The 14,143-nt window shown below is 40.3% G+C and overlaps 1 protein-coding gene across 5 annotated transcripts in view; it reads right to left on the reverse strand.

The window, feature by feature from the left end:
• strc1 (stereocilin 1) overlaps positions 1-13,729 on the reverse strand; it is a 20,573-nt gene extending 6,844 nt beyond the window's left edge. For 4 of the 5 annotated variants that reach the window (XM_077564841.1, XM_077564842.1, XM_077564838.1 and 1 more), the window contains exons 1-18: positions 13,444-13,729; positions 12,237-12,905; positions 12,124-12,148; positions 9,735-11,085; positions 8,117-8,917; positions 6,963-7,028; positions 6,760-6,870; positions 6,446-6,600; positions 5,248-5,434; positions 3,764-3,879; positions 3,343-3,472; positions 2,532-2,714; positions 2,058-2,096; positions 1,796-1,966; positions 1,456-1,596; positions 1,186-1,244; positions 915-1,050; positions 725-813 (exon numbers count right to left, since the gene is read on the reverse strand). In XM_077564841.1, the coding sequence (XP_077420967.1) occupies positions 725-813; positions 915-1,050; positions 1,186-1,244; positions 1,456-1,596; positions 1,796-1,966; positions 2,058-2,096; positions 2,532-2,714; positions 3,343-3,472; positions 3,764-3,879; positions 5,248-5,434; positions 6,446-6,600; positions 6,760-6,870; positions 6,963-7,028; positions 8,117-8,917; positions 9,735-11,085; positions 12,124-12,148; positions 12,237-12,905; positions 13,444-13,477 (4,463 nt within the window). In that variant the 5' untranslated portion in view covers positions 13,478-13,729. The remainder of the gene's footprint in view (positions 1-724; positions 814-914; positions 1,051-1,185; positions 1,245-1,455; positions 1,597-1,795; positions 1,967-2,057; positions 2,097-2,531; positions 2,715-3,342; positions 3,473-3,763; positions 3,880-5,247; positions 5,435-6,445; positions 6,601-6,759; positions 6,871-6,962; positions 7,029-8,116; positions 8,918-9,734; positions 11,086-12,123; positions 12,149-12,236; positions 12,906-13,443) is intronic. The other variant, XM_077564839.1, reaches the window with a different exon arrangement.
• Positions 13,730-14,143: the final 414 nt, after the last annotated feature.

The following is a 14,143-nucleotide window of genomic DNA, read 5'->3' on the forward strand; positions in this document are numbered from 1 at the left end:
TCTGTCATGTTTCGTAACAAAGCAATTAAAATGTATATTTAAAACAAAAACACGATGTGATGCACTGCAGTTCCACACCACTGTCAACTATTTTGACTAACTATTTTATAAATGTTTGATAAGACATTACATTCATTCGTCATACATTTCTGTCCAAAGGGCTATCCAAATTAAAGTGTTAAGTCTAGAGATTAATTTAAATTCTTTTTAAAAACGTTAAAAAAAAATAACCCAGTTAACTCAGTTTTATCTACTTCCGTTTATGTACAGCCGAAGTTGGATAAACACAGGCTACAGGTAATTTTACTTTCAGCTTTACCTAAAAAAAAAATGCACCGGGGCCTCTCAGCATGATGTTACACCACTGCTGTCATCTAGTGGTGAAAGGTGATATTACAGTTTGAAACTCCAATCGATCCCGGCATATTCAGGTTGCCACCCACATATTTGAGGATTTTCCCCTTTTTTTCCTGGGATTGCTATCCCCCATTTACCCCATGTGCTATGGAATATGTATATTGACTGTTCATCAGTGTTTTTTGCTGAATTCTTGAGGTTTGTAAAAAACAAAACAAAATAAAATAAGAAAGTTGAAAATGAATAACTAATCAAGGGGCCAACTCAAGTGTGTTCCGCCAGTTGCACATCCGTGATTTAGATAATTCTAAGATTATGCAGGTAAACTTAATGTTAGAGTTATTTATAGTTTTAGGCTCACACTTACGGCATAGATAGGGCGAGCTCCACTCCCAGGTTTTCCAGCAGTTCCGAGAAGAACTCAAATTGATAGAGCTCCTCGATCACACACTTTTTCTGCATTCGGGAGCAAACAGTCATTAAAGTATGTTCTCTATCACATGACTTCAGACAACAAGTGAGCCAATTTTCTTGCCAATATCTAGCTCCATTTTTACCAGTGAGGTGTGTAGAGGACTGGGCTGCTGCCTGAGAAAGGCCAAGAGTTTCCTAACTGCTGTAGGTGAGGCATCAGCCCTGAAGTGCTGCTGCAAGTCTTGACAGCTCAAGCCCTGTCCCAGCATCCCAAGAGTCCTGATCATGTAAAGGTCACAAACACACAAATATATGATCTGTGAGTTTGCAAAATATTACCACACTGGTCGACAGAACACACAAATGAGATATTATGCAGATGATGTGCAAATGTATTTTAAAAATTATACTTACAGCACATCTTTGATAAGGTTTGATCTTGTATTCACCTCCGTTTTTACTATTGCTTTAGCCTAGGGAAGAATATGAAACCAGCTTATGGCATTACGTAATTGTGGCATGCAGCTTGTAAAAATTCCCATCATCCCTCACTATGATAAAAAACAAAAAAAACAATGGAAACTCGATATAGAGACACTTGTTTGTCTTTGTTTTTTTAAGCAAGTCTATTTAGGTGATATGAATGTGGCCACATTTAAGTCAAGAAGATGAGCTGTATGAAACCTGTTGTGTGTTCCATGGTTTAGTGGAAGCACTGGAGATGTTGTCCATGAGTAGGCGAGCTCTGGGCAGGATACTAAGAAGGGGCGTGCAACAAAGCAGTGGCTTCACATCGTCCAACCAGAAGATCACCTCCGGAAAGCCCTTGGTAGAATAAAACATGAAGTGAGGGATCCTGATAAATTGTGAAAATGATCTGGTAGAGCAAAAAAAAAATGGAGCAGTAGCTCATCGGATGGATTTTGGAACTAGAATGAGAGTGCCCATAAATTGACACCCGATATATATCAATACTGCAAATAAAATGTATCTTCCACCCGTGTTTTTGTTACATGAGTTGTACCCATAGTTTGGTGGCGATGGCATTTGCTTGCGGTGGATGGAGGCCCGGTGAGTGTTGCGCCATGTCAGGTAGTGATGACAGAAGCCTGTCAGATGCCAGCATCAATAAGGTCTCCGTCTTTACTCCTACAGTGATAGAGCCGAGCTCCCGCAGGCGGCCTGGAGCGCTCAGCTGTATGCGAGAAGAGGGCATGGAGGTCAGATAAGCAAAATTACAAGAACAAACTATGACATGAACTTTCATTTTGAGAAAAAAAACTCACTGAAGTGATAGATGACAGCTTGTCAACAATTATGGAGGCCTGCAATGCATACAAAAAAATAAAAAATAAAAAGCCAAATTTGGATGAATAATTTTAAACAAATAATTGACTCTCCCAACTCATGAATATCTGGTTTATCTGCTCAATAGTACTTGAGTGTGACAAAGGCTGCCAAAGTGTCTGCATAAAAGGTCAAAACAGCATCAGTGATGCTGGGACTAAAAAAGAAAGGCCTCTTGAGATATTCGCTGTGTGGGGGTAATGCTCACGTCTTCCCTTCAGAGATCATCTCACCTCAGAGGTCAAAGTGCTGCCTGCTTGCCAGCTGTTCCTCACAGAAGTCAAGCTTCACTTAACGTGACTTAGCGTGTCTGACAAGCCACATTGACTTCCTGAATTAAAAACTGGTTCACTGACTGGACTTTTTCTGTATTGCCACACACTGAAACCCCCATGTTGTGTGCACTCCTCTACCTGTGCAGGACTGAAAGACACAGCTTTGAGGGCCGGAAGTGCTGCAAGTAGCTGCGAGGGGGAGAGGCCCAGCAGGAAAGTCGCACCCAGGGTGGGCAGAAGGTGCACTATGTCTGCCAGTCTCTCCGGACTGAGTGAGGATGGAATCTTTAACTCGGTGCTGTTCAGTAACAGACTGGAGGTCTGCATACAAAAACAGTCAAAAGTTTCCAAACACATCCTTATTCAGTATCATAAGAAAGTGTCACAATCTTTGACGACAAATGAATGCCATTTTAATTCATTTGCTCCCAATGACGTATAAATACGTTCTATTTTAAATATTACCATGGTCCCAAAAACGTATTTATAATTTTTTTGTTTTTTTATGCTAGAACAGCCTCTGAACTAAAGAGAACGCTTAAAGCAATGGTAGTTATTACAAAGACGGCCAGCAGGTGGCAGCAGAGTATAAGAGATCAATCAGGGCCATGTTGCAAAAAGCTCTTTTTCCCACTATTTTAAACAGATTTGTGTATAATGATGAAATTTAGCTATATTCTAATTCTAATTGATTCAAATACGGAAACAGATAGAAATATACTTGATTTTCCTGATGAAAGAAGAGACGCTCATCTTTCTTTTGGTAGGTCCATGTTTTTATAGCAATAAAACACAATATTCTGTAGGCCTTGCAAAATCAGTCAAAATTCAGTAATACAGCCAGAAGCAAAGGGGGTTGTTTCAATGAAAATGGCTGGGAGTGAATGAGTTAAAAATAAAACACAAATAGTAAGTAAAGGCAGCCCAAATCAGTGAGGATGTTCCTTACCAAGTGACTTGGTAGGCTGAGTCCATCGTTAGTGCAGTTCATGACAATATCCCAGATTACCCAGAAGGCCTCACTGTGTTTGTATGCCAGGAGGTCACTTGGCTCTGCCAGGCATGAGAGACTGCCCAGCCTAAAATCACAGACACAGTCAACAGCCCATACATAATAGAAAATATTATTGCTTATAAAATATAATATTTCAAGAACATATCTTTCTGACAGAGTCCATTAAAACGGAATATTCTAATTTCTGTTGTGTTAGATCTAATTAGACGTCAGACATTGTGCCTGATGAAGCATTTTATGAGTTAACAGTACAAAAATGCAACATTTGACATAAAAATCAATACAAAAGCAATGTTTAGAAGTCATAAGTTGATAGAAACTAAGTATTGCAGTAGTCCCTGCAGGATTGCCTGACCTGTTGAATAAATGAGCAGTCAAGTTTTTGTAGGTGCCAATGATGCTCTGTGCCACAAATTCCTGCTTCAAAGACGTCAGGTTGTTTCTTTGCAATACATCCAGTCCATCTAATAGCTAGGGACAAACATAATTAAATAATTATTATAAACTACAGTGGCATTCAGCAGAGAAGAGGCCTTAACCAAGGCCCGACAATATTCACTTTTTTTTTTAATGGTTTTATTATCATACATACCCACATCCAACAATTGCATGGATTTTGTCATTAGTTTAAATTCATTATTTATGAAAAATTATGTTTTTGTGATGTTAACAAAGGTGATCCTCATCCTCATTTACAAACCAATACCTCACCCATTCTTTTGAGGAAGTCTGCTTTTGTTTACACTTTACAGTGTAATTGTATTGGCCAAATTAACCAACAAAACACACTAACAAACAATTTTAAAACATAACATCCCTGCTATAGTAATCACAGTCATGTCTAATTATTTGTGTTCCACTAACTCGCATAGAATTTGAGTCCCTAACAAAACTCAATTTAAAATTACATCTATCCATTTTCTATACGGCTTGCTGGTGAGCCTATCCCTGCTGACTTTGGGTGAAAGCCAGCATGACACATCAGGCTTATAATAGTTTTGAATTCTTCATTATAGTTAGTTTTATTTCGTTTGGACCGATGTTTTTTTTTTGTATTCATTTAGTTGCAATTCTCTTTTAAAGCAGGTTTATTCTGTTACTTTTCATAAATGCATAGTTTTAGTTAAGTTTGCATAGTTTTGGTCAAGTTTTCATTATTTTTGGTATTAGTTTTATGTTGTTTTTTTTAAATATATGAAATATTTGTCAAGTGCAAAATAAAGCAAAAAGGTAAGTATTGTGTAATAAAGTAATTCTAAAACGACTCTTTGACCTCCTTTTTTCTGCATGGACATATAAAGCAATACTGAAATAAACACATTTAAAATAAATCCTGAAAGCTCATTCATGCTCATTGATAAAAACGAAAACACATGTAATTTTCAATACAATAATAGTGAATTTTTAGTTCATGTTAAAATGTAAGATGTGGTTTCAGGTACGTTTTGTTTGTATTTCACTTCGTTTCCAAAAATGTTTTTCAATTTCAGTTTTAGTTGGGCTATTTTGTTAGTTTTCCACTATAATAACATTTTAACACAATAACATTCATGCTCACATTCACACCTCTGGACATTTTTGAGTGTTCAACATGTTTTTGGATTGTATGAGAAAGCTGGAGTACCCAGAGAAAACCCACACAAGAAGTAGAACGTGCAAATGCAAGTTATCCATTCTGAAGTATATTCTAATGTGTCAGTTTCTTTCAAAAATAAGCTGTAACCTCAATCATGGGGAACCTGTCCAGCCTGTGACAGGTATCGCTTCTGTGGCCTGAGACTAGTCGAATTGACAGCATCATGTTTCCCAGTGTGGTGTCGTAGATCAGAGGACTGTTACCTGAGCAGGTGAGAGGTGCTGGAAGTTGTGGAAGGGCAGGTAAGTTATCACATTTCCAGTGTCCCTAATGAGTGACTGATTAGCTCCAGTGATGTTGGAGGGAGGCAACAATTTACTGTACCACAATCCAAAGGCTCGCTGTTGGACCGCAGACATATGGACCAAGTTGTAGTTTATGATTTCCCTCCTGGAAAAAAACAAAATGTATGTCTATTTATACAACTATGAGACATTAAGCAGTTAAACTCATTTATGCATTAATGTAAAAATCAGAGATTCTGAATGTTAGCACCACATAGGTGCAAACTCAACTGATCATAATAAGCCGCTGAAGCTCTGACACTGTTAGTTAGATAAGTAAATGTAACAGTGTGGTTGTGGTTTACAGTAGTGGTTAAATGGACAGAATTTGTCAAGGCTCTTGTGTTTTAACTCATTCAAACCCAAAAAATGTATAAATGCGTTTTTTTAATACTTTGTCCTACACTCCCCAAAACGTTTGCTTTTTTATGCTAGAGCATACAAAAGGCTTTGATACAGCTTCTGACATGAAGAAGTTGCTTAAAGAAATGGTAGTTCTTACAAAAAACGGCCAGCAGGTAACAGCAGAGTATAAGAGATCAGGCAGGGCCATGTTGCAACAAGCTCTTTTTCCCAGTGTTTTCAACAGGTTTGTGAATAACGATGAAACTTAGCTATATTCTAATGCTAATCACTGCAAAACGGAAACCGATACAATATACTTTTTTTTCCTGATGAAAGAAGAGACTCTAATCTTTCTTTTGGTAGATTTCATGTTTTTATAGCAATAGAATAGAATATTCTGTGGACCTTGCAAAATCAGTCAAAATCCAATAAAACAGCCGGGAGCGAAGGGGGTTGCTTCAGAGAAAATGGCTGGGAGTGAATGAGTTAAAGTTTTGCAACCACAAAAATAAATAAATAAACAAATAACAATCTATAAACAGAATAAAACAAAACAAAGTCCGACTTTTCCTATGAAATAGGATTTTCAATGCATTTATAGAAATTTAGCAAAAAAGCATTATTCAACATTAGCAACACTATTTTCAGTCTATTTTCACTTCAGTCTTCTTGTTTCATGCTTATGACAACTGAATATAGGTTGAATAAAAATGTGATAAAGGATTGCTTATCACTACATCAGTTTGCAGCTTAGTTTTATGGCGTCGCTTACACATCGAGGTTGTTTTGCAGAGAAGGCAAAATAATTATGTCAGTAGGACTGGCCATATTCAAAAGGGGAGCCAGCTCCAAAAAGAGACTTCCATCCTTTGAGAGATGACTGTGGAACAGCACGGATGTCAGGGTGGACAGGTAGTTTTCTGTCAGCTGGCATAACACAAGCAACACCACTTGTGAGTAAACAGAAGTGGAACATTTTACACCGTGACATCATTACCAACATAATGTAAAAAAACAAATAAATGAAACCAAGGAAAAAGTGGGAAAATAATGCCGGACAAGGTGCATGTATAATAATATAATCACCTTCAGTGTATTCTTATTTCTTGTATAGTATTGGAGGATCAGTCTGACAGTTGTGATATGTGCAGCACCAAGCACCGACTTCAGGCTGGCCAATGGTATGTTGAAGTATTCCTATAAACACAAAAAAGAAGAATATGTGTAAAAACTGTCCTGAAATGATGTAAAGAAGGTACACATCATTCAATATAGTATGAAATGTGTACCTTAATAATGAGATATTCATTACTGGTTCCATCCCGAGCTGTCTGCATCAAGCTGGTGAGGACTGTCTGCAAAGGAGAAAATCACAGCCCCACCACACAGCAAAGCAATTGAGATGACAGGAATTTTACACTGCACCCACCTGTCACATTTTGTGTCGTAATATCACATATCAGAGCTTAAACCTGATATTGTAAAACTAAAAGATAAGGTATCAATCTACATCACTTCAAGCTGATTTATTGTGTGGATGCTGAGGGAGCATTGGCACCACAGTCAAGTCTCAAGAATTATTCGAAACAACATTCTAAAACACACGACAGTTGACAGAATGGTGCCATCTGTGGCATCAACAGATATTTTGAGGAACAAACCCACAACTCCAGGTTGTGAGACAGCCAATCTACTACTTGAGCCACGCAGCTCCTGCTGTGTGTTAGTATATCGCTATGGAATCAGTGGAAACATATGGAACCTTTGTAACTCCAAGAGACCAAAAACAATGTGTTCAGTCTCCTCTTGAATATAAGTAAACAGTAGGAGTGGCATAGCTCAGGTGGTAGTGTGGCAGTTTCCCAAGATGGAGGTTGTGAGTCTGTTCCTCAACCCTTGAGTGACTTTGATCCCCCCCCCCCCCCCCAATTCTTTATTTTACTCTCTTCTAAGTGTAAATATTAGCCTACTCTAAAACTGAGTCTATTTGGTCCCACCCTAGAGAGTGTGAAATTTACTCTACAGAGTTTACTCCTGCAGGACTCCAGCCCTCGAGGAATGGAATTGCCTTCCACTGGCTTAGAAGATTGGTGCATAGAGCCTATTTTAGTAACTTGACCTTTTGAAGTAATATTAGTAAAAAAAATAATAATTTAAAAAAGGGTAAAATTTTCCGATTTTTGGGAGAGATTTGGCATGGAATGACCCTAAAATCAAAATCTGTTTAGTTAAACCCACTGGGTAATTTGGCATGGAACGACTCTAAAGCAAAGTAAGCATTGTGATAGCTGTACCCTCAAATATAAATGATAAGGTAAGGGCAAAGGCAATAAAGCAATTAGATTATAGATTATTGCATTTAGTAAACCCCCAATCTGTCATCTCCTTTATACTGTTCAAATGCTACATGCAATTACCAAAATTATGAAACAGCCAGTCTTACCCCAAAACATTGCAGCAAGACCCTCTTTTTGTCAAAGTTCTTCTCCCTCTCGAGATAACGAACGACAGAGTCTAGGACACTCATTCGTATGTTCTTGGTGACAAACAGTGAAGTGTTCTGGATCTCCTCCATTGCTAGCAAAACTACAACAGAAGTGCTGACTGCTTCTTCCAGCACCGCAGCCACGGATGGAGCCACCAGATGCCTCATCCTGGATCTTAGGCTATCTGCCCAGCAGCGTATAATCAATTGCATGACCAAGTCCAGGCTTGCTCCAGGTTGGCAGGCTGTGGTGACGTCAACAGGACAGGACCAGTTGAAGTGCCGCACCAATTGTTGGACAAAACAAAGGTCCTCAGAGGTTTTGTTACTTGTGGTGGTGTGGTTGGTGTAGGTGGCACACATGGTGCTCACCCAAATGCTAGAGGGCTCATGTGCCAGCAGGTGGAGAAGGGCAGGATTGGCGCAAATAGATAAGACAAAGTTGAACTCATCATGCTCCCAGCAGAGAGTCAAGAGTACTGCATCCGGGATGGATACACTCCAGTTGGAATATTGACACTGCTCGGCAGGGTCAAATCCTGTGCCATCTCCGTCGTCCTCCCCATCATCACCCGCATTTGAATGGTTGGCACAATACTTAATCAACCAAGTGTTGTCTTGGTTTGCCATCAGGTTCTGCAGGACTGTCTTATTGGAGCAGACGTTGGAGGTGAAGTTTTTTGGGTCCCTTTCAGCGCAGAGAGCCAACTCTGTCATGTCAACAATTATGTGGCGAGTCCATTCGGAATACTTGCACACCTGACGAATAAACAATTAAAAAGATACAATCAATCTCATTCTAGTCATCCTAATCAAAAGGATGTCACGTGACTATTTCTCTGACCCCCCTCCTGCAGCAGGAAAGTAGCGGTGCCGCGTTAATGGGTTACAACAACAAGGAGGGAGAAAACTAGCGTTTATTCGGCAACTTTCTGCCCAAGAGCATTGACAGTCACTTGTTATACATGCGCAAGGTGGACATCATGTTGGATTGCCGATGAAGTGTCAGGAGGGCTTTTTGTTTTTCAATTCAGCGATGCTGCTACGTGGAATTACCTCCTCTCTTGCCGGTGAGTGCTTTCAAATCTGATCATACACAGGCGTTACAAGTTTGTACAATCTGGATTTGTTGTAGTGTTATTTATGTACGTTAGCAACTTAGCAGCTGCTAAATTGGCCGCCATCATTTATACTGTAAAAAGTCTTCTTTATGGTGTTGGTCAGTCATTAAATTCAACTGTGTAGTATATATTAAACCGTAGCAGCACAAATGAACGAAACACATTTTGTGTGTGGTAACAGTTAGCATCTGCTGATTTAGCCACCATGTACAAAGTGCAACATTGACTATACGCATTGGTTACTCTTTTGGTAGCCTGGAGCATGCTCATTCCTTTTTTTTGCCTCTTCTCGTTGTGGCAGATGGTCCACAACAGCTGTCAATCATTGTTAAAGTGTGGCGTTTGCTGTTTGCTCTAAGTGGCAGATGCTTTTTCTATCCTGCTAAAATGGTTGCGATTTTGGAATGTGTGACGTCAACGTCAGGATCTCTATTGAGCCAAATAAAAATACTCACCTGTGGTATAACCTCTATTTCCTCAGTTTCCTTGTCTGCACACACTGTTTTAAGCCATTCATTCTGAGGGTTCTGCAAAAGTTTTTCAAGCAAAGTCGCCTCACAGCAGACATCTTTCTGAAACGCAGCCTGGTCATGCTGCCAACACAGTCCAACCACTGAATCGTCCACCTGCTGATTCTTCCACAATTGGTAGTTACACCAGTCTAAAATACGAAAAGGTTCCGGCGCCACAGTGGGTGGGAAAATCAAAGCAGTGCTGCAATGATCCTCAAGCCAGGCATTGTCCTGATTACGTAATAGGCTATTTAGAAAGGTTCTGTTGGTGCAAACCTTCTCTGCAAAATCTGTGGGATCATTGCTTATGCACTGTCGCAAGACAGTCGTTGTAATCTGCATCACGTCTTGCCACTCGGAGTAGAGACAAGATTGTGACAATAGTGGATCTTGGTCAAGAAATGGTGGTTGAAGTGGCACAATTGAGCAGTTTGGCATGAACCGCGTATTTTCTGGGTTGGAGAACAACAACATGAAGAAGCCAGTGTGCTCGCAGATGAGCTTTGTAAGTCTTGGACTGTCCAGGCTAAGACAGAACTCCAGCAGGTCTGGCCCGACAGAAACTGTAGGTTGGTCAATCCACTGTTGGTAGATGCAGAACTGATCCACCAGGTAGCCGTGGTCTGCTGTGGAATTTGCACAGTATCCATATAACCAACTGTTTATCTGGTCTGAGAGCAACTTCCTCATAAGTAAATTATCATTGCACACATGCGTCACAAACTCCTCCCGCTCGTTGTCACTGCACAGAGACACAAGGGTGGCATCCACCACCTGGGTTTCTAACCAGCTGTTGTAGTTACAGACAAGCAGTTGGAGGTTGGGGGCTTCTCTGGCTTTTCGGTGAGGTGTGAGGGAGACATGTGGGCTGCTCAGAGGGAATACATGCACGTCTCCAACATTGCACTGCGATGACGTGCCGAGGAGTGGGGACACCAGCGCTTGAATAGCATAGCACGTATTTTTCCATACCAGCTCGACCTGCCGGGCACTGAGCGAGCTGAGCGCCTGACACAAGGCGAGAACCGATGTGGACATTTGTGCTCTCGATCCATTAAGGATTTCACCACAAAGTGTATCATTGAGTTCTGACAGATAATGACGATCACATCGGCTTAGCATGTCGTAGTTGTCATCGGTTTCTGCCTCTGGGAGACTGCGTTGGAGGGAGGGAGGATTCTGGCATTTTGGACCTGGATATGTGCACGAAGACTGTTCTGGAGTCAGGAGGGTCTCCAGAAGGATGTCAATAAATGAGTAGGTGAAGGACCAGCTCACGTTGTGGTTCATTCCCCTAAACAAGACACAATCAATAAATTCATTCAATGAAATGACAATGATAACCCATGGCGTTTTGGAGCAAATTAAGTATTTGCTTGTGTTTATGAAAGGACTCAAAACCAAAAAAAAAATCTTTAAAACAACATGTATGTGCCCCTGCTAGGCTAAACACAGCATTCTGATTAACACTGTGTTTGTGGAATATGAATTAAGCAGCAAAATCCACCTATCCCTTTTATCCATGTCAGGGGCGCCCATTTTGCAAATTGCTGTCGACTGAAAAAGACATCACAGTTGCTCAGCCATCAAGTAATGATCAATCACTGCTCAGCTTGCAAATGTCACATGACCAAACTCAGAAAACAGGTGAGCCGTGATTGGTCGTTACTCTTTCCATGAGCTCTGAGCAACTGTGATGTAATTTTCAGTCGACAACAAGTTGCAAAATGGGCACTCCGTGAGATGGATAAAAATAGGTGGATTTTGCTGCTTCTTTCATATTCCATAAAATAATCCATCCATTTTCTTAACTGCTTATTCCTCACAAGAGTCGCGGGGGTGCTGGAGCCTATCCCAGACGGCTTTGGGCAGTAGGCGGTGTACACTCTAAACTGGTTGCCAGTCAATCCAGGACACACAGAGATGAACAATCATCCACACTCACAGTCACACCTAGTGACAATTTAGAGTGTTCAATCAACCTGCTGTGCATATTTTTGGAACGTGGGAGGAGACCGGAGTACTCGGATGAAAACCCACACAGGCACGGAAAGAACATGCAAACTCCACCCAGGAAGGCCGAAGTTCGATCTCACGTCCTCTGCACTGGGAGGCGGACGTGCTAACCAGTCACCACCGTGCCGTGCCGCCTTCCATAAAATAATATTTATCAGAATGTTTAGACAAATGGGGTTGCATAGAACATTACTATCAATGACATTTTTGGGTTGACTTCCCTTTGAAGGCAATTTATTTAGATTGGATATCAGAAGACTGTGCAGATCAAAGTTCAGGTGAATGTATATTTTAGGAAAATGCACTCATCACTCACCACATTATGAGTTGCTTGAGATCTCCTGAAGTGACGTAAAACATTAAAAAGGGATTACCGATAAGATAAACCACAATTAAAATATTGCTGCTTAATACTGATCGAAACATTACCTTGATCGCAGCTCTCCCCTTCATTTAGAGATGGAATTCTGATTCCAAACTGCAACGCTATTTTCACATAGTCTATTGGTACTTGGATTAATGTCGCCATGATGTTGGAGATGTAAGTAACAGTGGCATCCACCACGCCACTCACTGCACTCACCAAAGTCCCAGATAGAGGCAAGCTTTTAAGGATGGTAATAAATGTCTGCTGAAAGCTGGTCAATACCGCAGCTGCCGATTCTCCCATCCTGAGATAGGCGCTCACCATACTCTGACCTGCAGCTGCTTCAACACTTGGGGGAGCACAAGTCTGGGCTCTCAGAGATGATAAGAACATCAGCAACGGTTTGACTAACTCCAGAGAAACGGTCTTTGTGAGCTCTGCTTTCACTCCACAATCATGTCTCTCAGATAAAATGCAAATTAAAGTTTTGGGAAGGTCCTCCATGAGCCCCTCTCTTAGCAGCGGTTGGAAGAGAGTGTATGCATCAGTCAAAACACCATAATATGCATTCAAACCTGTGGGCGAAGAGTCTGTGCTGCGAGTATTTGTATTTTCACCAGACAAGTAATGAATCTGATTGATAACTCTTTGGATGTCTCCTTCTAAACTGCTGGCCTGGCTAATTTTTCGTTGTATTAGTAGGGGTTGTTGATTGGCACCACTTATGATCCCTGCAAAAAGATAAGGAAACATTCATGTCCAAATTGATTGGGAATGACTAACTAATCGTTTCTCTTATGACAAATCTGTACAAATTTCTGTATTTTGAATACATTTATTATAGCCTTCCAGGCGTATTGCGAGGAGAAAACAATTGACACCTAAAACGTCTAGAGCAGCACTGAAAACAGTTTCCAATATTTTGGTAACCTTATTTAGTTAAATGAGTCACAATTATAGAAACTGCTTTCATCATGATGCAATTCAGCTCTACGCAAGTACGTACCAGTCGTCTTCTTTTTAAAGCGCAGCTGCTAATAATTAAACTACAAAAAATGTACAGTGGCGTGCAATAACATACTTTTTGGGGGGAATATCTCGTGCCATCTTTTAATAGGCATACTACACTATGGCTGTTTCTAAATGTTGGTCATTAGAATAGAACAAAGTAGGCTAGCGAACAGCATTAGCCTTGAATTCCAGTAATACGACTGTCACTGAAGCGTTAAGACATTTGTCTATTAATCGTACAATATTGTCTGTACTTACCTAACATGATGTACACCGTAAAGGAAGCCCACATTGTTTGGAATTAATCAGTGACCACTTCCAAAAATAAAAATAAAAAACACTGAAAAGAACGTGTAAGATAGTGAATGTTCATACAGCAACCAGTTCGTCACCTCATAAAATTTTAAATTCAACAGCAAGCAGCATTGTCCGGTTAAGATGTTTGCCTTCCATGATTCAGGGGTTGTCTCTCCTCAGTAGTATGACTGACCTGCAACTGTACACCTGCCCTGTCCATCCATCCAATTTGTGAACCGCACATCCTCACTAGGGTATCACTTTAACTATCTTTAGTCGGGCAGTAGGCGGGGCACACCCTGAACTGGTCGGCAGTGATCGGAAGCCAATCGAAGGGCCCAAATAGACCAACAACCATTTACAATCACAAGCAGAGATGGGCAACTCGAATACTGGAGGGGGCCTAAATTCATCAATGCTACTTGGGGACCATAGGTTAGGACCACACACAACCTAACCAGATTTATGAATAAATATTTGGTATAAATGAACAAAATACGCGCTCTTAGTATATTAAATTTTTCATAAATGTTTGTATAAAACATATCAAATATCCAAAACTCAACAACAAAGGGTTTGTGTTTCTTTCTGTTTTTTTTTTATCACAAAAATGACTCACTCAAAACTATTATTGAGGTGTTTGTTCTGCATATCATTCCAA

Source organism: Vanacampus margaritifer, chromosome 4, assembly GCF_051991255.1.
Source record: "Vanacampus margaritifer isolate UIUO_Vmar chromosome 4, RoL_Vmar_1.0, whole genome shotgun sequence".
Taxonomy (NCBI): domain Eukaryota; kingdom Metazoa; phylum Chordata; class Actinopteri; order Syngnathiformes; family Syngnathidae; genus Vanacampus; species Vanacampus margaritifer.